This window comes from Eretmochelys imbricata, chromosome 5 (assembly GCF_965152235.1).
Source record: "Eretmochelys imbricata isolate rEreImb1 chromosome 5, rEreImb1.hap1, whole genome shotgun sequence".
In the NCBI taxonomy this organism is placed as follows: domain Eukaryota; kingdom Metazoa; phylum Chordata; order Testudines; family Cheloniidae; genus Eretmochelys; species Eretmochelys imbricata.
In genome coordinates this window covers 50,675,437-50,699,538 of record NC_135576.1, presented here as the reverse complement: position 1 = coordinate 50,699,538, position 24,102 = coordinate 50,675,437, and the positions used below count along the sequence as shown (strand labels likewise).

The following is a 24,102-nucleotide window of genomic DNA, read 5'->3' as shown; positions in this document are numbered from 1 at the left end:
CATGGCTGTCAGCTGTCTTGATCAAGCACTCCAAAGCGGAAGGGCCAATAAGCATATCTTGTTTCACACTTTAGGGGATCAAGACAAGGAGGGATTTATGAATCTTAAATTTTGCTTTCTGTACATAACACGGAGACATCATTGTCAACATAGTATCTGTAGCTGCAGCCGGGAGGGGTACACCTTCCATGCCAGCAGAACAACTCACCCACATAAGGAGGAGAAAGAGGATGTGGGATGACATGTTCTTTGCTGCATCAGATCTTGAATAGATGGTCTGCAGGGTGAATATTGGAGACAGCCTGGAAAAGGAAAGAGTGGAGATGAGAGAGGCCCAGGAGCTCCAACAGGAAAAGGAGAGGGCGATGCACCAGGATACAAAGGAGCTTTTCCATCAACAAATGCAGGTGCTGCAGACTCTTGTGGACTTCTAGATTCAACAATCTTGGGCTCAACTGTCATTGCAATTGGTGGAGAACTTCAGCATAGCATCTCTTTACCCCTTCCTCAGCATTCCACATGGCTGCAGGGCCAGCACACCTACCCCTTCCACTCCACACAGTGGGAAAGCATAGACAACCACAGCGCCATATACACTGACCTGTGAGAGCCATGGTTGAGGTATGTGTAGTTACACTGGCCATCAATTTTCCTTTCCCTTTGTTTGTTTGTTTAGGTTCTAAAAGTATAAGTTAAAATGTATTTGTCATGGTGTGTGGAGTGGCTCACAACTGAGAGTGCCTATCTTAGGGCAGACTGTCAGAAAATGGGGCAGACACTTCAAACTGATGGTGTGTTCTATAATTTAGATTTCACCAGAAGTGAACTCCTGGATCACTGTAACAGTCTTACCATGGAGTCAGACAATCCTGTTAGCCTCTCCAGTCTATCTTTTCACCCAGACAAACTGGACTTTGTGATAAAAGGTCACTTAAACCAGAAATCACATCACATTTAGGTTGCTCCCAGTCCCAAGAGACCAGTCACTTACCCCAGATCAACTGGTACTCTAGATCTTACACCAAAGACAACATTGGTAGTCGATTATGTAGTTAACTAAAAGTTTGTTAGCTAAGAAAAGGAAGTGAGAGTTATTGAGTGGTTATAGCAGGTAAATTATATGTACAGGTGAGTCACAGTTTGTAATTTCAAATGTGGCAGTGACGTAATAAACTCCCAGTTTCCCTAAAGTCTTTTCAGGATACCCAGATTGTCTGTGGGGATCTCTGCTTTGCATCTGGTACACTTCCTTGTAAGAGTCCAAACAGTCCAGAGATCCCGGATCTTTTCTTGAATCCATACTTATAGCTTCTTTTCACAGAACACAAGATGACAGTGTCACTACCCCTGTGGGCTTTTCCTTTGACTGAGTGAGGAATGCTGTTGAGTCTTTGACCTCCAATCATCAAACACACTTGCTTTGAAATTAGCTCTTTTCTGTTAGAATTCTTCATTTGCATTCCACAAGGCTTCTTTCTCATATGATTGGTTATTTAGTTACAGGTGTAGACACAATGTAGATCTTTACACATTGTAACAGGATACAAATAAGTGAAAACAATGCATGTAACATCCCATTAGTTTATATTAAGTTTAAACACCAAATACTTCTCATACATTTAACAGTCACTTTGATCTATACTAACACACCAACTGAATCTATGTGGGGCTTCGGAATGAGCTGGCACAGGTTTGCCAGCATCACAGTATTTACTATTATGTTCCGCAGCGTGTTCAATGCTATTTTTGTAAATCAAAACTTTTATTTTGAAAGTGATTAATCTTTACCTGTTTACAACATATAGTATACAATGCCTGCTGGCAGTGAAAGTAATGGTCTTGTACACTCCCAACCCCGTGGCAAACAATGTAGTCGTTATAAGTGTACAGCAAACACCTCAACATTACTAGCTGCACTGGCAGTGACAAATGTGCAGACAGCACCACACAATTCCTAACAGGCCCCCCAGTTGCAGGGCCAGTGCCCCACAACACATTACTTGTTCAAATGCTTTTTCAAAGCCGCCTTGAGCTGCATAGCTCTACGCTGAGCTCTTCTGATAGCCCTTATGTCTGGCTGTTCAAACTCAGCAGACAGCTGCTCAACCTGTGCCCTTCACCCAGGTGGAAACTTTTCCCCCTTTGCTTCATAGATGTTATGCAGGACACAGCAGGCAGCTATAACCATTGGGATATTTTTTGCACTGAGATCCATTCTGACAAATAAATGACGCCGCACCCTTTCAATCTACCAAAAGCTCATTCAGCTATCATTCTGCACCTGCTGAGCCTGTAGTTGAATCTCTCCTTGATGCTGTTGAGTGGCTTCATGAGCCAGTGATGTAAGGGGTAGGCTGGTCCCCTAGGATTGCTACTGGCATTTCAACATCACCAATGGTATTCGGCGGGTTGGGAAAGAAGGTCCCTTGTAGTTTTCTGAACAGTCCTGCATTCTTAAAGATGTGAATGTCATGCACCTTCTCTGACTCGCCAACATTGATGTCAATGAAGCATCCACGATGATCCACCGGTGGTTGCTTAACCATGTAAAAGTAGACTTTTATGTCGATGTACTCTGTGGCAAGATGCTCTGGGGCCAAAAGAGGGATGTGTACACTGTCTGTTGCTCCACTTCAGTTCAGGAAGTCCATAGCTGCAAAACCATCCACTATGTCCTCCACACTGCTGAATCACACAGCATAGCAGGAGACAATTAATGGCCCTACATGGTTGCATGACTATGGGATTTTTCAACTCCACAATTGCTCAGTAGCAATCCAGCATTGCAAGTTTTCATAGTGTGATCACTACTTGCTTCTCAACTTTCAGTACAGCTTGCAGTTTGGTGTCCATGCATTGGATTGCTGGGCAAGCTAGGCACACAGATCCAGCAATATAGATGCATCTGAAAGTTGTGTAGCCACTACTTGTCATCCCAAACCCACATTATGATGCAATCCCACCAATCAGTGCTCATTTCTTAGGTCCAGAAGCGGTGCTTCACTACCTGCAGCTGCTCCGTGACCAACACCAACAACCATGAATTGGTTTGTGCTATGTCCCATGGCAATCACTCCGCCAAGAAATCATCATGTTTCCCTGCTCTTCTTCTTTTGGCTCTGCAAATACTGTAGGATCATGTGTCCTATGCTTGTAAAGCTCATGACAATCATTCAGAACTGTGCAGGCTCCATGCTTCTGTTAGAATTGGCAGAGTCTAGCATGGGATCATGGGAAATTGAAAATAGGCATGAAAATTAGGGACTACAGAAGATATTTTGGGATGGAGAACATTGCATTATGGGAAGTTGATCCCTTGCTCCCGGCCACCCCAGCTCACCAGGTTGCCAGAAGTCTAGTCTGCTCCGTACAACTCCTGGCAGCAACCAGCATGTTCCTGCGGCCGCTAGGAGTAGGGGTGATCAGGGAAGCTCCAAGCACTGCCCCCACCCACAGCATGGGCAATGGGAGCTGCGGGGTGGCACCTGTGAGCACGGGCAGCACACACTGCGCAGAGCCCCCTGGCCTCTCTACCTCCGGGCTGGACATAGCGGCCGCTCTGGGGGCAGCGCAGAGCCCCGGCAGGCAGGGAGCCTGCCTTAGCCCTGCTGCACCACTGACCAGGAGCTGCCTGAAGTAAGCGCTGCCTGGCTGGAGCCTGAACCCCCTGCCCCAGGTCAGAACCCCCTCCCACACCCTAACTCCCTTCCAGATCCTGCATCTGCACCCCAACCCCCTGCCCTAGTTCTGAACCCCCTCCTGCACCCTAACTCCTTCTCAGACCCTGCACCCCCACCCCAACCCCAGGTCTGAACCCCCTCCTGCACCCTAACTCCCTCCCAGACCCTGCACCCCAACCCCCTGCCCCAACCCTGATCCTGCTCCCACATTCCAAACCCCTTGCCCCCAGACTGGAGCCCCTTCCTGCACCCCAAATCCCTCAGCGCCCACACCCCCAGCCAGAGCCCTCACCTCCTCCCAGGTCAGAGCCCCCTCCTGCACTGTGAACCCCTCATTTCTGGCCCCACCCCAGAGCCTAGGGGAACCCCTGAGCCTCCATGCCCCTCTGCGGGACTGTGTGTGGCCTGTGACTGATTTTTTTTTTTTTTTTCTGGGGGTCAGTGGCCCCTAATAGAAAAAAGGGTCCCCACCCCGATTTAAAGCTTTCACAGCCCAAATCAATGTTTCTTTCCTTGTCTCTGGGATAATCTTTAGTCCCTGCTGCTCAGTTTTAAAGGCTTTCCCTTAACGAGATATCTGCCTTTACCTTATTATTTTAAGGCTCTGGTCACTGATACATAGGCATTCCGATGCCGAGTGTCACACTGCCTAACTTCTGGGTGTCTAGGAAAATCACAGCAATTTACAAAACTTGAGTTTGGTGCCAAAGCTCCCTATAAATCAGTGGTTCTCAAACTTTTTGTACTGGTGACCTCTTTCACATAGCGAGCTTCTGAGTGCGACCCCCCCTTATAAGTTAAAAACACTTTTTAATATATTTTACACCATTATAAATGCTGGATTCAAAGCGGGGTTTGGGATGGAGGCTGAGAGCTCATGACCCTCTCCCCCCCCATGTAATAACCTTGTGACCCCTGAGAGGTCCCAACCCCCAGTTTGAGATCCCCTGCTATAAATGAATGGGGAGAGACAAGTGTCTTAGACCCTAATTCACAAAAGCCACCAGTTAGGTGTGGAAGATGCCTAAACTAGCAAAGGTGAGAGGTTGATGAGAGGGGTCTGTTCAAAACCTTGTGGTCTTAGCTTCATGTTCTAAGTCTTGCTTCCAATCTGCTGCTGCCTGCAGTGGTAGGTGAGGGGAGTTTAGGCAAGGCTCTCGTCTAACCCCACAAATGGGCAGATTTAAATAGATCATTAGTAACTGGCAGGCCCTGCATTTAGGCTGAGTTTGAGGTTCTAGCACACACAGTGTTTTCAGGAATTGAAATGGGGGGGGCGGGTGTCAGGGCCGATGAGGGGTGAGAGCGTGAGGGTGAAGGTGGGCTCTATGGCACCATAGTAAAAACTGAAAAATGTTTCATGACCATTTTATTAGATTTTAAAATCATCACCCCAATTAAAGTTGGCGACTCAAGCCTTCTATGAAGCACTACATCTACATCCTTCTTGGTTTCTTGTTATAATTTTGCACAACTCTGTTAATGAACTTCTTGAATGCAATGCATTCATCTTTGGTGGCTTCTCGTACATCCAGTACTTCCATTCCTTCAATTGATATGCTTGTTACTTCATTCACATGATCAGGCAGAAGGCGACTTCTTTCAAAATACAAAATTCTATTCAATGATGAAAAAGAATGCTCAACTGTGGCTGTTGTGACCGGGAGCAGCAAGAGATGAATTCCTACTTCTTTCAGCCCAGGAAACATAGCATAGAGATTGGGTTGAGCTACTAGTGATGATAAAAAAGAAGCTGAAGTGAAATCTTCTTTAATTCATTGTATGATATTCCACTCTGTGTTCAAATTCTCTATTCTGTCCTGAGCACATGGCAGCTCCCTTGCTGGTAGTACCTCACTCCACTCAACTGTCGGTGTTTTATAAGACAGGGATCTGTAAAAGCTACGTAGAGGTTGAGTAGAATCTAGAAGTCGCTGTTGTAGATTTTTAAGAATCAAGTCTGTGTACTTTTTCAGTTGTCTTAACAAACACTTCATGTCCTCTTCAATTAAGGATTCAATATAAATGCCTCCATTAGTCAACTTCTGGACTGAAGTCTTTGCTTCTTCCAGTACTTTTGCAATTGTTAACTCTCTGATTGATCCAAATGTAGCTTCTGTTGCTGGACAAAGATCTACTACTGTTGTAGCAGATGCCTGGATGGCATTGTTTAATGACCCAAATGGTTTCAACAGTAGACTTACAAGAGAGAGAATGGCAATAGTCTTCTCTGAACATAGTAGCAAAAGTAATCCACCAGCTTCACTACTTAGATCCATCCCATCTTAGTAGATACTTTCCAAAGCCAGTAATAATGGCTGGAGTAATTTTAAGACAGCCAAGGATCGCTCATGAGAAAGCCAGAGGGTTTGCCCAGGTTGGACTAATTTGAACTTCAGTCCCAGTGTATCCTCTATGTTTTCCAAGATATTCAGTCTTTCTGGACTCTTGCTGAAAAAAATATAATGAAGACAAATTTATAGCTTTTTAAAAGTCTTTTGAAGAGTCTGCAGCTCGTACTAGCGCTAGTTGGAGTAGATGACCTCTGCAGTGCGTATAGGAGAGACAAGGGTTACACTTTTCTCTGAGCAAAGCTTGTGCTCCACAATGTCTTCCAGAGAAGTTTGCAGCTCCATCAGATGCACAAGCAGCCATCTATTTGGGGTCCAGTTGACGACAAGCATTTAACTCTAAGATGTGGGTTGTCACAGATGCAGCCAATCTGTCTTCTATAACTTGAACATCTAGAAATGCATCTACTGGCTTACCACTGACATCAGGATAACGTACACAATGACTTAATACTTGATGCACATTTGCACTGGTACATTCATCAGCCATATATGCACATTTTTTGAATGTGAGAGGGTTCTTCACTTTTTCAACTGTTGAGTCTTTCACTGTTGCACCACGTGCGTCTAGCCAGTCGAGTTTCTTGCAGAAAGACAGTGAGCATTTGCTGGTCTTGTTTGGAACCAGTGTTCAACTTCAGGATGAACAAGTGACAATGCACTTAACATGGGCCTCCAGTTTGTAGTGTGTGGTATCTCTTGCTTAAATAGAAAGTACGATGCCACAGCCATGTTTGTTTGCATGAACTGTGTTGTGTCTCCAGCATTCTTAACAGTCTCATTAACACTCACTGGTGGTGTCCTTGGTCAGTGGAGACTCTGAGTTCAGAGGTGCTTTCACATGAGTTCACCTCCCGGGGGGGGGGCAAGAAGGCACCTTGCGCCTTCCTCCAGCTGCTCACTGTTCACTTTGGCCACTGTTGTTCATTGTGCCAGAGTTCACTCCATTGCTCTGTTGCCAATGGCCCTGTGCCATCACCTTCTGCTGCCACTGTGGCATCTGCGAGTTGGTCTCTTGAGATTCCACCCAGCTCTCAGTGATTTCTGCTGAGCTCTCAGTGGGGAAACCTTGCTGCTAGTGCAGACTGGGCTGTCTCTTCCACAGAAACACTGTCCCACAGCCCGTCTAAGCACTTAGACCTGATTATCAGTGATTTCACCTGTAGTGGTCACTTAACAGAACCAAAGACTATCCATGGAGCCTAATCAGCTCTGTCTTTAAACAGGGGAGTGGGGCAGGTCAAATAGTACTTGTGACTCAGGCAGATTATTAAGCAAAACACCTGTTTCCCCCCCTCCCATACCCTCAATCAGCAGATGCTAAGTACAGTTCTACCACCCTTTACTCATACAATAAGAACAACATTTCTTTATGCCCCCCGCATTCAAGTGATTTGTAACCCAACCCCAGCCACTCTATCAGTTGGGCAACATAGCTCTGTTTGCTGGATACTTATGTAGATTAGGTGTGAATGTAAATACAATCTGGTTCTGAAGCCTTTCCCTCCAGCCCCCAGCTCATCACCAGCTGTCAGGGAGAGCTCATTTAGACTTTGCTTACAAATCATAATTTGAAATTATTAGGTTGGCCCACATCACTGAAATGAATGCACTGACATGGTCATAAAAATGACAGCTGTCCAAGGAAGCTAGTCTATGTTCATACTTTTCAGATCTATTATACTTTTTCAGACACGCGTATTTTATCATACACTGTATATGCTTTTAAAGTGTGTATTAATGTTTCAATTTCAATTCACATTTCCAAACAATCACTGAACTGGCAACACTGCCTGTAACTAGTCCACAAAACTGGGGGTGGGGTGCTGGGGAAATTCTGGGGGAGGGGTAAATACCTCCATGGGCGGGGGGTGTAGGGAAGTCCCTGCCACCGGGCGCTGCGGAGCTGCAGCTCAATGCGCGCAGTTCTGGGCAGACGGGGCCCGGCAGGCGTGTGAGGGGCCGGCGGCCCCCGGGCCCCTGTCTCCCACACGCCTGCGGGGCGCGGCCGGGCCCTGGGCGACCGCCCTGCCCCGAGCGATGCCGCAGGCGGCTCAGACCTCAGCAGCAGCAGCAGCAGCAGCAACCTCCGGAGGCCGCAGCTCGGCCCCGCGCTTTCCATTGGCTGCTGCGGGGGGGAGTGGCGGGGCAGCCGGCTGCAGGCCGGGGAAGCTGCCGCTGCCGCTTCCGCCCCCTTGCCCGGAGCTTCCGCGCCGCGATGCTGTCGGGCCTGAAGTGGCGGCTGGGGCTGCGGCTCTGCCGCCCGGCCGCGACTCTGGCCCGCGCGTACCACGGGGACAGGGTGGCCGCGGTGGGCTCGCAGCCTGACGCCGGCTCCCCGCTCTACCAGGTAGGCCGGGCCGGGGCAGCCTCGCCACCAGGCCGGGCTCTGGGGCTTGTCTGGGCCCCGCGCCTGCTCCCATCGAAAACTGCGAAGACTGTCTGGCCCCTGCTACTCGGCTGCGCCCCGGGCTAGCGCTCCCCCTGCGGGGCCGCACACATGGTGTCAGCCCTCGCCCTATGCCGCCTCAGGGAGACGCCGAGAAAGGGGAAACGTGGGGGGAGGAACGTCTCCCTGCCCTCTCCCCGCAAACCTACTTCTCCGGTTATTCTTTATATAATGGGGGGTGGGGGTAGCGCCCGCTAGGTGCCAGGAGCGCCTCAGGCTTTCAGGAGCAGGTGGCCACAGCTCCAAGCAGCTTCCAATCTAAGGTCGCACATGAAACGTCCTTTTTTCCATAGCTCCCACTCTTCTGCAAAGGATCTCTTCGGACAAATGGCCAGATTCCGATCCCTCGGTATAGCTTGAGTAAATCAGCTTTGTTCAGGAGATCCTACAGTAATACCTCTGATAGATCGCTTCGCTAATGAAACAGAGAGGGAGAGCTAGTGTGCCTTAGAAGGCGTTGACTGATGTATTCAAAGCTGGAAGCAATGCTTCGCTTGGAAATTAAATGTGAATTGAGGGAGTGAGCAATGTTTTTACTAAGTCAGTTAGTATCTGCAGTAAACAAGGAGGAAATATGTAAAAATATCCTTATTTTGGAAAGGATTGGAAGTTTGGGTTGATGCAAATTGGCTAATCTGTGCATCATTTTAAAAGGGCAACAATGGTTCATCACACCGCAAACAAAACTGTGTACTAGTAAACTTAGATTACTTAAAACTGTACATGTTAGGATTCAATTTACTTTTTACTAATTAAACTATTTGTGTACATGCATTTTCCCCCAGCTTGAACACTGAAAATCAATCACTTGCACTTTTTGATTCATAGTGTTGTAGTATGTGGGTTGCAAACCCTGCAGGGGAATATGCATTTATTTTAAAATCTTTCCATTGGGATAAAAAAAATCCCCAAACAACAAAACAAGAAACTGAACCAGCCAACCAAACAAAAATATGTTATAGAAAGATTTCCATTAATCTTAGGTTTTGTTTTGCAAAATATAAATTTGGGGACAAAACAGCTGACAGTGACACTTTAGTAAGTGTATATATGATAAACCAAACAAGTCAGAAATATTGTAAGTGTTCAATAGTTACTTTTTACTTTAGGCAACTAAATTGGCATTAGCCATCTGCGTGTGCCCTCAGAATTTAAAGTAAAAATGAGACCTGACTCAGTATTTTTTTTTTAAACAAACTTTTCACTATTTTTTCAAATGTTCATGTATTTTGGCAGCAGTTTCCTGTGGGATGTCAAGACAGGCCAGGTACGTCCAGCTATACTGGACAAGCACATTTACTTGGGTACATCTGGTACGTCATTCATGCAGTAAGGTGGCAAACAGTGTTTACATTTTTGTAGAAGTAATTACTTATAGAGCACTGTAAGTGTATGTGATGTTTTACAAACACAGAAAAGCCAAGGTCCCTGCTATAAGGCACTTACAGTCTGAAACAAAGGTATTACATGGGATAACACTGCAAACACAAGAAGGCGTAAGGTGTGATGAAAGTCACACTTCCCTTAGCTAATATTTGTCTTTATGGCTGTAAATTCAGCAAGACAGTTTACATTTAGAAGGCCAACCTATTTTACAAACCAGAGGGGCAATTTTAAAAAGAGAAAAGGAAAGTTTAAATTCTGGAAAAAGACCCAGAGGACCAGATCCTGTAGCCATTTTGCAAGTATGGCTTCTAATAGAGGTCTCAACCTTGCAATAATTGCGGGATTAGTTTGTAATTTCTGCCACCTCAGATTTGCATTGTGGTATCAAGAAGTTGTTATATTAACAACAGATGTGTATAGTACTCATAAAGTAAAGACAGTTTTCTTCTAGAGAAGAATGCATGGCATCTTGCATGTCCTTTTAGCATTATATAACAAAAGTTCAGAAATATATGATAGAAGTAATAATGTATACTGCTAAAAGCAACCTTTTATTTTTTAAATTTTTATTATTTTGCTCAAAGCGTAAGATAAGATCTAAAAGTATTATTGTTGCTGCTTTGTAGAGTAGAATGATTTACTGTTCTAGTTAGAGAACTAGGATTAAAAATGGAGATATTCAAGTCTCAAATTCACTCAGTAGTTCCATTTTATGATATATTAATTCATGGCCTGAAAAACCCTTCTACCACTGACAAATGGGAGGCATGGGAGGGGTCGCTAAATGATCTGCTCCTGCAAAGACTTAAGCATGCCTGTGTCTTTATGTATAAGAGTAGTCCCACTGAATTCAATAATTCATATGCATACAATTATTTACATGCTTAAGCCTTTGCAAGTTCATGGCCTAAATTGTCAGTTTATGCAGCTTTTAAAGGGATGTGGTCAACTCAATATCTAGTCAATTTAAAAAATGAGTTTAGTTTCAGCTAGTGTATCTGTTTCCAAGTCCCTCTGCCAATATTTGTGGTTTTTCAATCACTTTTTTTTTTAAAGGGGGGGTTTTCTTTCCTGATACTGTGTGAAAGAGAGACACGTGGGGCAACTGACTGAATAAGAGAGAAAGCATCCTGGCAAATGACCCACATAAGAAAACAAAGAATAAAGAAAATATTTTTTCTTAATCACAGTTTCAGAGATTTGGGGTGTTGTAACTATCGTAGGCTTAAAAATGAAACAGACGTGTGGTGGTTATTTTATAACATTTTAAAAATTTGGGGAAGTTTCAGAATACTGGAAGAAAGCTAATGTGCCAATATCTAAAAAAAGGTAAATGGGATGATCTGGATAATTGTAGGGCTGTCTGTCTGACTTGATCCCGGACGAGATAATAGTGGCTGCTGTGGGACTTGGTTAATAAAGAATTAAAGGAGGGTAATATAATTAATGCCAGTCAACACAATGCCAGTCTATTTATGAAAAATAGATCCTGTCAAACTAACTTGATTTTTATTTTTTTTAATGAGATTACAAGTTTGGGCATTTGACTCGTTACTTTGTGATATTTTGATTAAAAAATTAGAACGATATAAAATTCACATAGCACCTGTAACATGGATTAAAAGCTGGCTAACTGATAGGGCTCAAAATTTGTAAATGGGGAATCATCCTCCTCCTTGAATGGCTGTGTTTCTAGTGGGATCCTGCAGGGTTTGGTTCTTGGCTTTATGCTATTTAACATTTTTAGTGATGAGCTGGAAGAAAACATAAAGTCATCACTAATAAAGATTGCAGATGATGCACAAATTGGGGGAGTGATAAATAATAAAGAGGACAGGTCACTGATTCAGAGTGATCCAGATTGCTTGGTAAACTGGGTGCAAGAAAACAATATGTGTTTTAATATGACTAAATGTATACATCTGGGAACAAAAAAGGTAGGCTGTACTTACAGGCTGGACGACTCTCATATGAGAAGCAGTGGCTTTGAAAAAGATTTGAGGGTCATAGTGGATAATCAGTTGGACATGAGCTCCCTGTGTGCTGTAGCCAAAAGGGGCAATGCAATTCTTGGATGCATAAATAGGAATCCCAAGTAGAAATAGATTATTTCACCTCTGTATTTGGCCTTGGTGTGACTGCCACTGAAATATGGTGTCCAGTCCTGGTGTCCACAATTCAAGAAGGATGTTGATAAATTGGAGAGGGTTCAGAGGAGATCCACAAGAAACTATTAAAGGATTAGGAAGCATGCTTTATAGTAATAGACTCAAGGAGATAAATGTATATAGTTTAACAGAGGAAAAAAAGTTAAAGGGCGTCTTGATTATTGTCTATACGTACCTACATGGGGAACAGTCTAGCAGAGAAAGTTATAACACTGTCCATGGCTGGAAGTTGAAACTAGACAAATGCAGACTGGAAATAAAGTGTAAATTTTTTAACAGTCAGAGTAAATAACCCTTGAAGCAATTTACCAAGAATCGTGCTGGATTCTCTGTCACTTACATCAAGATTAGGTGTTTTTCTAAAATAGCGGTTCTCAAACTGTGGGTCAGGACCCCAAAGTGGGTCGCTACTCTGTTTTAATGGGGTCTCCAGGGCTGCCGCTAGACTTGCTGGGACCCGGGGCCAAAGCCCCAGTCCCACTACCTGTGGCCAAACCCCAAGCCCACTGCTGAAGACCAAAACCTGAGGGCTTCAGCCTTGGGCGGCGGGGCTCAAGTTACAGGCTCCCCCCCACCTGCGGCAGTGGGACTCGGGCTTTGGCCCCCAGCTCAGGGCAGCGGGACTTGGGTGGGCTCAGGCTTCGGTTCCCCCTCCTAGGGTCGTGAAGTAATTTTTGTTGTCAGACGGGGGTTGCGATGCAATCAAGTTTGAGAACCCCTGTTCTAAAAGATATGCTTTAGGAATTATTTTGGTGAAGTTCTGCGTCAGGGGTGGCCAACCTCAGCCTGAGAACGAGCCAGAATTTACCAATATATGTTGCCAAAGAGCCACAGTAATACGTCAGCAGCTCCCCATCAACCCCCCCAGTGCCTCCCGCCCACCAGCAGCCATGTGGATCAGCACCTCCCGCAGTCAGCTGTTTCGCATGCACAGGAGGCTCTGGGAGGGAGAGGAGAGAAGTAAGGGCATGGCAGGCTCGGGGGAAGGGGCAGGGGCCTTGGGGGAAGGGATGGAGTGGGGGCAGGGCCTGGGGTTGAGCAGTGAGCACCACCTGGCACATTAGAAAGTTAGCATCTGTAGCTCCAGCCCTGGAGTCAGTGCTTATGCAAGAAGCCGCATATTAACCTCTGAAGAGCCGCATGTGGCTCCGGAGCCACAGGTTGGCCACCCCTGTTCTATGTGCTGTGTTATAGTGGAGGTCAGACTAGGTGATCACAGTCGTCCTTTCTGGCCTTAGACTCTCTGATAAAAGAAAAAGCTAATCAATAAGTCTACAAAGAGAATCTTTTGGATGTGAACTGAATGCAGTTTTGTCTCCCTTAGTCTGCTGAGAGCTTTTGCACAACTGCTGCGGCAGAGCAGTGAAATTAACAAGACTGGTCAGTTTTTTGCTTGCTATTGGGAATCCTGTGACACCAGTAAAACTAGCAATAATCAATTGCAATGTGTACTTACTATTTAGGAAAGTGGTGAACAGTAGAAGTAGGTACTGGAGCTATTTGCAAGGTGAGGGGATTAAAATAAAAATAATAATAGACCACTTCCTCCCCCTCCCCCACCAGGAGCCTGGAAAGTGCAGGGAGGGGTGTAGGGTTGTGGAGATTCCCCGTACTCAAAGCAGCCAGTAGGCTATAGAGTGGTAGTATGTGAAAGAGAGAATCTCTCTTCCAGCAGCTGAGGGTAGAGGCTTCAGTCTTATCAGTTGCTTATTAGCCAAAGGGTGATAAATAAAGATGGCACATATAAGCAGTGTCCCAGGAAAGCACCTTGCTAAGAATATGAACCCTTTTTCAGGAGCTGGTATGGGGGGTTGAGAGCTGGATTTTTTAAATCAAAGTGTGTCCTTGGATCTTGCTGATGGGTCTCCACCCACACATCTTTTATATCAGCTCTGACTACTAGATGACTGGCAAAATTTTAAAGCCCTTTATTAAGACCATATGTTTTCACTTTTCAGTAAAGATATTTTAAAATGGATTTCTCAGCTTCCAGTAATAACTTCAGAATGCATGTGATGATCTTTTGCGACAGACTATGACTTAGTATGAAATTAAAATAACTCAAATGAAAATTGTCTTAGTGTTTGTTTGTTTGTTTTCTGCATGTGCGCACTTCATCTCTTTCTTTTCCTCTTCCGCTCCACCACCATTGTGCCCTTTCTGTGACTAAAGGAGTGAGTCAGGGTATTGTGTTGACCTGAGAAAGCCTTATTGTTGTGAGACTCATTAGATATCTGGGGGACAACTTTGATTAACAATTCTACATTTTCAGAATTAAACAGAGTGGTTCTATTGATATTAAAGCAGAGTTCTATATTTTCTAACTGGGTAACAATAAGATAACTCAATATGAATGAGTGCACAATAGCTATTGTCTTCTTTCTTTGTCTACTATACCCTGTATATGTGTGTATATGTAATCTATCTATATTTAAAAAGAGCAACTCTTATTAGAGTCTTTAAAAAGCCATATTGGAATATGGTGGGATAGTATCTTTAATTACTGAGGTATGCTGCAATAGTAATTTTGTGCAGTGACCCTGGCAAACAGGGCAGTAATTATGAGCTCATTAATGGATTACTCACATCCAAAAACATTAGAGCCCGTTTTATTAAAAGAAGGGATGTTGCTGAGGACACCAGGATATTTCTGTTCTTTCTTTGATAAGCATCTTGGTGTCTTTAGCCTATACTAGGGTTGTCGATTAATCGCAGTTAAATCAAAAAAATTAATCACAATTAAAAAAATTAATCACAGTTTTATGCCCCTTCGTGCTTCAGCCACCATTTCAGAGGACATGCTTCCATGCTGATGACGCTCATTAAAAAAATAATGCGTTAATTAAATTTGTGACTGAACTCCTTGGGGGAGAATTGTATGTCTCTTGTTTTGTTTTACCTGCATTCTGCCATATATTTCATGTTATAGCAGTCTGGGATGATGACCCAGCACATGTTGTTTATTTTAAGAACACTTTCACTGCAGATTTGACAAAACGCAAAGAAGGTATCAATGTGAGATTTCTAAAGATAGCTACAGCATTTGACCCAAGGTTTACGAATCTGAAGTGCTTTCCAAAATCTGAGAGGGACAAGGTGTGGAATATGCTTTCAGAAGTCTTACAATAGCAACACTCCGATGCAGAAACTACAGAACCCGAACTACCAGAAAGAAAATCAACCTTCTGCTGGTGGCATCTGACTCAGATAATGAAAATGAACATGCGTTGGTGTGCACTGCTTTGGATAATTTTCGAGTATGGATGCATGTTGCCTGGAATAGTGGTTGAAGCATGAAGGGACATATGAATCTTTAGCGCATCTGGCACATAAATATCTTGTGACACGGCTACAACAGTGCCATGAGAACACCTGTTCTCGCTTTCAGGTGACATTGTAAACATGAAGTGGGCAGTATTATCTCCTGCAAATGTAAATAAACTTATTTGTCTGAGCGATTGGCTGAACAAGAAGTAGGACTGAGTGGACTTGCAGGCTCTAAAATTTTACATTGTTTTATTTTTGAATGCAGTTTTTTTGTACATAATTCTAGATTTATAAGTTCAACTTTCATGACAAAAAGATTGCACTACAGTACTTGTATTAGGTGAATTGGAAAAATACCATTTCTTTTTTGTTTTTTACAGTGCAAATACTTGTAGTCAAAAATAAATATAAAGTGAGCACTGTGCACTTTGTATTCTGTGTTGCAGTTGGAATCAATATATTTGAAAATGTAAAAAAATCCAAAAATATTTAAATAAATGACAGATTGTTTAACAGTGCGATTAATCATGATTAATTTTTTTAATTGCTTGGCAGCCCTAGCTTATACCTAAGTAGTCAGCTGGAATAAGTATAGAGAATCTGAGTTTTAACTTCTCCTCAGGCTGGGACTTGAACCAATGAACTTTTGGCACAAAGTAGGAGTACTAGCGTTTGAACTGAGTCCTTCTGATGTATGTTATTATGATTAGTTAAAAACAAAACTTAAGGGAAAAAACCCGAGCACGCTTCCCCCGCCATAGCCTCCTTTTATGGATAAGCTGATTTCTGATGGACTGAAACATAAAACAAGTCTTCTGAGAATCTAACTCCACTAGAGCTCTTGTGAGGCTTGTTTGAAAGCACTTTGAGATGCTTGGATAAAAGATAAGTGAAAATTTTGTTATTAGTGTGAAGAAAATATAAACTTTTTTGAAGAGGAACAAACAATGTGATATCACCAGTATCTAACACATTTTCCTGTGACATGATTCTCTATTAAAATATAGTGCTATTAGTGTTGGTTAAAGTTTAAACGCTCACCTTTTCCCCCCATCTAGGAAAACTATGAACGAATGAAAGCATTAGTAACTGAACTCCAAGAGCTAGCAGAAAAAATCAGATTAGGTAAGTTCTGTGTATGTGATTTTAGAACATTATTTAAAGTAGCCCTGGATTTATTTTTTACAGAGTTTATCTTAACTGATCTTACTTTTTAATAACTGGACAAATTTATGAGTGTGTTGTGTGATGGGGTTTCTCGTGTCAGTAGGGGGCAGAGCTCATTTATGTTCCTAAAGCTCATGCTTCAGGGCTTCACCCAGCCACCTGCAAAGGTCAGGAAAGAATGCCCTCTCCTCCCCCTCCCGCCCTGCCCAAGAAAAAAATTTTCTGCAAGAGTTTTTTGTCTCTTCTTCTGAAGCATCAGAGATGGCCATGGTAGGAGATGGGATACTGAACAGGGTGTGCCAGTGATCTGAGGTGGCATTCTCTCTCTCTCAGCTGGCTGATTCTTTCTCACATGCTCAGGGCCTAACTGATCATCATATGTGGCGTCAGGAAGGAATTTTTCCCCAGATTGACAGAGACCTGTGTTTTCATCTTTCTCTCTTGCATGATTTCTCTTGTATGATAATCAAGGTGGGCCATTTCCAGCACAAATCCAGGTTTTCTCACTCCCCCCCCCCTTTTTTTTTCCCAAAAACCACACACACAAACTCACTCTCCTGCTGGTAATAGCTTATCCAAAGTGACCACTCTCCCTACAATGTGCATGATAATCAAGGTGGGCCATTTCCAGCACAAATCCAGTGGGGGGGTGAGAAAACCTGGATTTGTGCTGGAAATGGCCCACCTTGATTATCATACACATTGTAAAGAGAGTGGTCACTTTGGATGGGCTATTACCAGCAGGAGAGTGAGTTTGTGTGTGGGGGGGGGGTGGGGGGGAGGGGCGGAGGGTAAGAAAACCTGGATTTGTGCTGGAAATGGCCCAACTTGATTATCATAGGGGGGGGGGTGGAGGGTGAGAAAACCTGGATTTGTGCTGGAAATGGCCTAACCTGACGATTACTTTAGATAAGCTATTACCAGCAGGACAGTGGGGTGGGAGGAGGTATTGTTTCATATTCTCTGTGTATATATAAAGTCTGCTGCAGTTTCCACGGTATGTATCTGATGAAGTGAGCTGTAGCTCACGAAAGCTCATGCTCAAATAAACTGGTTAGTCTCTAAGGTGCCACAAGTACTCCTTTTCTTTTTGCGAATACAGACTAACACGGCTGTTACTCTGAAACCTGTCATTGTAAGGAGAGTGATCACTTTAGATAAGCTATTACCAGCAGGAGAGTGGGGTGGGAGGAGGTATTGTTTCATGGTCTCTGTGTATATAATGTCTTCTGCAGTTTCCACAGTATGCTGTAGCTCACGAAAGCTTATGCTCAAATAAATTGGTTAGTCTCTAAGGTGCCACAAATACTCCTTTTCTTCTTCCATTAGTTGAAACCTTTGAAGGGATAACATCAGGTCTAATTTGGTTCAATAAGGTTTTGCCATAATAATAATAAACCTTAACAAAAATCTAACACCAATAACATGTTTCCATGACATTTTAAAAAACTTGCAGTGAAGTTTTTAAATTAATGTACCCTATGTTTGCCATTCAAATAGCACAGCTGTGTGCTGGTGCATAAGGACCTGAAAGTGACTAGAAACAGACTCTAAAGGAAAGTGAAGCTGACTTAAAGAAACTGTATCTTGCATCTGTATCTGTATCTTTCATTGTCTAAGCTGAGAGAAAGGCAAAAAGTAAGCAAACTGAATAAGTAGTAGAAAGTTGATTATTAAAATGAAATAATTTTAAATTCCTAACATCTTAGGAACAGCTAAGTATGTTGTTTTAATGAATTTAATGACAGTATTCGTTTAAACAAATAGGATTGTTAATAAGAGACTTTTACTGATAAGTTTTTCACTTCAGCTGTTTTCCCTTCTTCATTCCAGTCTGTTGCTATGCTTTTTGCCTTTATAACCAGTCAGCTGGGCAAATACACTTCTTTTCAAGTTGTCAATTAGTGTATCAGGTCTGGTTTACACCTAAAAATTAGATTGTCCTCTCTACGTTGCTCAGGGCTTTGAAAAATTTTGTGCCCTGTGAGATATTGTTATGTTGACCTAAAACCTGGTGTAGAAGCAGCTAGGTCCATGAAAGAATTTTTCTGTTGATTTAACTACTGCCTCACGGAGACGAGGGTTAACTACATAGATGGAAAAAACCTTTCTGTCAATGTAAGAAGCAACTATAGTACAGCACTACAGCCATAGCTGTGCTGCTGTAGTGTAGATATACCCTCAGTTTGCAGACATGACCTTTGAGGAACTTAGCCATGCCTTGTATTATAGGAAAACTACAAACACAGGGATTAATCTTCAATGATAGTAAAATCCAAATTGACTAATTCCAACTAAGTGAAGAATATAAAATTTAAAATCAGGGCTGCACAACTAACTGTGGTGGACCTCCAACTGCACAACTAACAGGGCTGGATCTCCAACTTCAACTCTGACCCTTTGTTTGTCTGCATTATGAGAGTTTATTTGTTAAGTTGCTATTTCTCAAATTTTACAATACAGTTTCTTCCACACCTTTGGAAGGGAACAGAATTAAGGTTGCATGTTTAATTTTATCGTTATTACTTGCTTGCAGGATTGGGCTCCAGATTTTCTTCTGGGAAGTGCTGAATATCATTGTCTCCCATTAATTTCAATGGATGTGAAGGATGATCAGTGACTCCCAGTGGTGCTCAGGACTAATAGGATAGGGCTGTTTGTTTCTGTGACTCTTCCTATGTTTTTCCATCAGATGGGGATAGGAGAAAAGCAAAGTATTGCAGTCACTCTACTTTATCCTGCTCACTTAAATTCCTCCTGAGCATTAGTTTACCCTTCAGTCTGTGGAATTCACTGAAGTTGTGAAGTCTATAGTGTAATGAAAAGGCATAAAAGCATACAAAAATGATTAGGTGGCTGTCTGGCATAAATCTAAAGGGTAAGTGTCTCTCTTTCACCCTATCAATAGGAATGGCTCTCACTGAATTAGCCTTCACTGACATCTGTGGGGTTAGTTTCTGAGGAAATATAAAATGATACATGCCACTGCTACTAAGAGGGTGAGAGATGTCAGCTGGCAACAAGTGTTGGAATGGTGTTAAACGCCAAGGAATGAGAGGTATAATTTAGGGTGGTCCAAAGTGAGATAATGAAGGAATGGATGAAGAGGAGCAAAAGGAAATGGTGTATACCCCGACTGTGAGGTCTTCTACACTCTAGAGTAATCTCCCGAGAAATCTCCCATCAGTTGAGCAATTTAAAACTGAGCTTAGCAAAGCAATTTAGAATGTGCTGTAGGGAAATTAACACAACCCATGTCTCCTTCCTATGATCCCTGAAAAGTAAGTTTTTGAGTGCTCTGTTAGTTCATTGTCAAAATGACAACTCCAGATGACAGCAGCAGATGAGCTGTATTAGCTGAGAGTTTATTTGCTTTCAAACTTTGTTAGTAAAGAATGTAGAAAAAGTAACTTAGAACATATGACAGACAGAATTATCTGCATCATCATCTTAAATCAGTCACCTAAAATGTCAGCTCTATTAAATATATTGTCTCCTTAAGGTCTGTATTTTTGTAATTGAGAATTCAGATCTGTTTTCATTCTATGTTAAGTGTTAATAGTGATTTATTCATATATGTGTACAGTAGATCTAATGAATGACCTCGTATCACAGGGGGTGGAGAAAAGGCACGGAAGCTTCATACATCAAGAGGAAAGCTGTTACCCAGAGAGAGAATTGACAGACTCATAGATCCAGGGTGGGTAATTTATTTTTGGCTATAAAGCATCATATACTCTTTTGTGTTGTGTAAACTAACAGAACTGTCTTTTTTATTGAAGTTCCTAAACTACTGGCAAGCAGGGTGGATTTGATTTAAATCACTAGTCAGGAAGACTAGATTTAATCATGGATTTCTACATAAAAGTGCATTCTTGTTGGTTGTTATAACCTCCATATATATTCTTCACAACTCAGGTTTCATTTTTAGAAGGTACACACCATAAATTTTTAAAGTGATTTATTTTGAAAACTTTCCAGATTAGTTTTACAGCTATATCAGAAAATGAATGATTGTTTGGTTATTTCAGTTACCAAAGGTAATTGAAGCAGATATTTATGAAGTCATTGGGAGGTGAACTATCTCCAATTCAACAGGTTAATCATTAATATTTGGAGGATTTTCTTGGCATGCTGTATTAGGAGGAGAACATCACCAGACAGACATTTAAATTGTTTTATTTAACTAAAACAACAACATTATGTATTCTGGATCTTTTTCTTCAACAGCAAACGTATAATATTTTAACAAAACAAACATGAATTTTTGAAGTTAATTAAACATTCAGGTTTTTTAAAATCAGGTTTATTTTTGTTAAAATTGTTTTTAACTAAAATAGTTAAATGAAATATTTAAAAAAAACCAACAAAAATTAAATAGACTATGTCAGCCTGGTCAACATGAGAAACTTAAAATATTGGCTTCTGCAGCTGACTCAGTCATCTTCACCTTCATTTTCCTGTTTGTTCGTAATCTAGAAAAGAAAAACAAGCTTTCCTGCTTTTTCAGGTCCCAAACGATTTCTCAATTTGGAATGAAGTAGTCTAAAGAAAGAAAATATTCTTTCTACACTAGCAGAAGATTATCACTTCAACAGTCTCTGAATCCAAGTGCTTAAGTGACTTCCACCAGTTCACTGTTTATGACTTTCTTTAAAACATCATCAGCAAACATATATTTCTTGAATGGTTCGCCCTTAATTCTGAAGTTTATTATAGTTGGCATTATGGAGGGCTGATTGCTGGATGTCCATGTCACAGCCAACTCCTCTTCTTCAGCAGTTAAGGTTTGACCCTGGTACTGAGTATTGAGAATATTTGCAAGAAAATGAGCTGGAGAGAGTGCTTGTCCCATTAGTTTTTTTAATGCTTGTAATTTAACTCTGTCATTGCATATTTCTCTTTCTAAGATCTCACTCAGTTCCTTTCAAATTTCAACAGCATCAGCAATAAAACAGCTATTTCCCTGCATTTTGTTCAAGGCTACAGAAATAGGCTTCAGGGTACTCAGCATGTGTTCAACATGTCTCTGAAGCCCAATGTTGACAACTTTGGCTGTGACAGTGCCAACTATTTTTTCACGATTTTGTTCACAAACTGTCATCAGATTAGGCTAGTTCTTGATATAGTGTTCGAAACAGTTCACTACTGAGTTCCATCGCACGTCTTGTGGGAGAGTTAACTTGGTTCCTCCCACTTTTTTCAGAGCAGCTGCTGCAAAGTGGTTGTTACGGAAGTATTTTGCAATTTCAACAACATTAGCCTTTATTTCTGGAACACTGAAGTCTTTAAATAGGAGGTGCGTCAAATGAGCACTGCAACCGTATGTTGTTAGCTTGGAAATCTCTTCTAAATTTCTTCTCATCTTGGATACATTTGCAGCATTGTCTATGACCAAGCTGCATACTAGATATTTGAATTTTTTTTCACAGTTTGTTGTAGCTTTTACTACTACTTCTTGAAAGTATTCTGCTATGTGTGCATTTCCTGATGTATCAATTGTTTCTGTAAGGAAGACATTTCCTTCTTCTGTTGTCACACAAGCACATACAACCGGATCATTGTGGACATTGCTCCACCCATCAAGACTCAGGTTAACAATTTCACCCTCTAGACCTTTTGCACACTGCTCAATTTCTCTTCCATATGCTTTATCCAGCAATTTGCCTGCGACATCTGCTCCGTTGGGTGGACTGTATCCTGATCTTAATGACTGAACCATGTTAATGAAGTGTGGGTTCTCAATCATACGGAAAGGAGAGTTTGTTGCATAAAACTGGGCAATTTTTTCTTCCATTACCTCTTTTTGTAATCTGCTGGTTCTTTTCACAAATTTGTCTATGGTTATTTCTGGATGATGGAGATTTTTTTTTCTTTTTGCTATAGGTGATATACTGTGGCTATATGACATACGTGATGTGACTGAAACACTATCGTTGGCAGATAACTCTGAAACATAGAAAATTATGGTGATCTAGAAGGTGGATAGTCTTCAGAATCCTGCATGTTGAGGATGGATTCTCCTTAACAAAATAAGTCAATGCTGTTATTTAATTATTATTAGCATACTGCTCATTTAGTATTACTCATTGCATTCACTGACACTCAGTACTACTTTAAAGGTGAAATTGTAAAAGGAAGATCTGCCTATTTCAGCTATTTATTTTTTATCGCAACTGCATCTAAAATGATGGTACCATAAAATAACAACTATATTCTTTGCTCAAACATGAGAATTCAAGAATAGTCCAGAAGGAAGACAGGCAGTCCTTAGGAAAGAAGTCTGAAATTAAAAAGGTTTACCAACCTGAAGATCCTGCATGTTCAGACACGTTCCTTTCATCATCTTCAATGCAGCTACCTCCTGAGAAGGAACGCTACTCATGATGTTGTTTGTTTCGGGCAACCAGGCCTTGAATTTCTCTGTTGCACTGTTTGCATTTTGCACGCATGCCTGTCTTACCCACAAGTAGGGGAACTTCATTAAAATATTCTCAAACTGGGTCTCTTTTATGGCCTGCTGCCATTATAGGTTTTCCCTTCTAGTGAAAGAATGGTATGGTAGATGCCAAATCAATGAAGGCTACACTCAGAAAGGCCTCCAGACTTCTGGAATATGCTGCTCAAACAGTTTCACTTTCGTTTTTGCTGCCTGTCCCTCCCTTCTCACATTTGTCTCCAGACGACTTCTCCTTGTCCAGATCTATTCCGCCCCCAACAATCTTCTATTCTTTGAACTTTTTGAAACTTTGCACTTTTAGAGAGAGGTGTACACAAAATTGCAGAGGGACAATAGGGTTGAGGTCTGTTATTTCTCACGTCTATATATTATTTATTTATTTATTTAAAACCATTTTTGCTGTTAACATGCATGCTATCTTTGAAGACACAAATCCACAGTTTGAGAACTGCAAAACTAAGCATTTCTGACGGTATCTTCTAGATAGAGCACTGAGTCCCATTGGGCAGATAGAAAGATTAACCTAAATAATCTATACAGAAGCTTCTGGAACCCCATAAGATTGGGGTCCCTATTCCATGAACTATTGGAACTCATTTACAAAACTTTTCTTAAACATTATATGACTATATTGTCTCATACTATAGAATTAGAATTTATAATCCCTATTCTATGATGAAATATCTTTGAGCTATATTGTATCTTAATTAAAACTATCTTTAGATAGGTTTTTTCCTCAAAAAAATCCAATTTAAATAAAAAAATCCAATTTTGAATTTATTTTTTTAAATCACTGATTTTTATCCACCCTGCTGGCAAGTAGTGTTGGTTCGTAATCTTGACATATCTATTGTTTGGAAGATGTATTGCAAGAACACATTTTAAAGCCATGAACTTTACAAAAGAAAATAATGTTTGTCAGGCTGCTTCCGGTTAATAATCCTGTCAAAATGTTTGTCATTTTTTTAGGTCTCCATTCTTGGAGTTCTCCCAGTTTGCAGGTTACCAGTTGTATGGTAATGAAGAGGTACCGGCAGGAGGCATTATCACAGGCATTGGAAGAGTGTCGGGGTAAGAAATTGCCAGTGATCTACATATTATGTCTATTATACAAGCAAGAGGATGTTTTTGTGTGGTTCCTAATTCCAGCTCTGGGAGCCATCTAGCACTTTGT

General features: G+C 41.9%; 1 protein-coding gene across 1 annotated transcript in view; it reads left to right on the top strand.

The window, feature by feature from the left end:
* The first annotated feature begins 272 nt into the window (after positions 1–272).
* Positions 273–24,102, top strand: part of MCCC2 (methylcrotonyl-CoA carboxylase subunit 2) — a 101,004-nt gene continuing 77,174 nt past the window's right edge. The window contains 5 exon segments of the mRNA XM_077818013.1: positions 273–407; positions 7,944–8,381; positions 16,360–16,426; positions 20,084–20,168; positions 23,898–23,999. Of these exon segments, the coding sequence (XP_077674139.1) occupies positions 273–407; positions 7,944–8,381; positions 16,360–16,426; positions 20,084–20,168; positions 23,898–23,999 (827 nt within the window).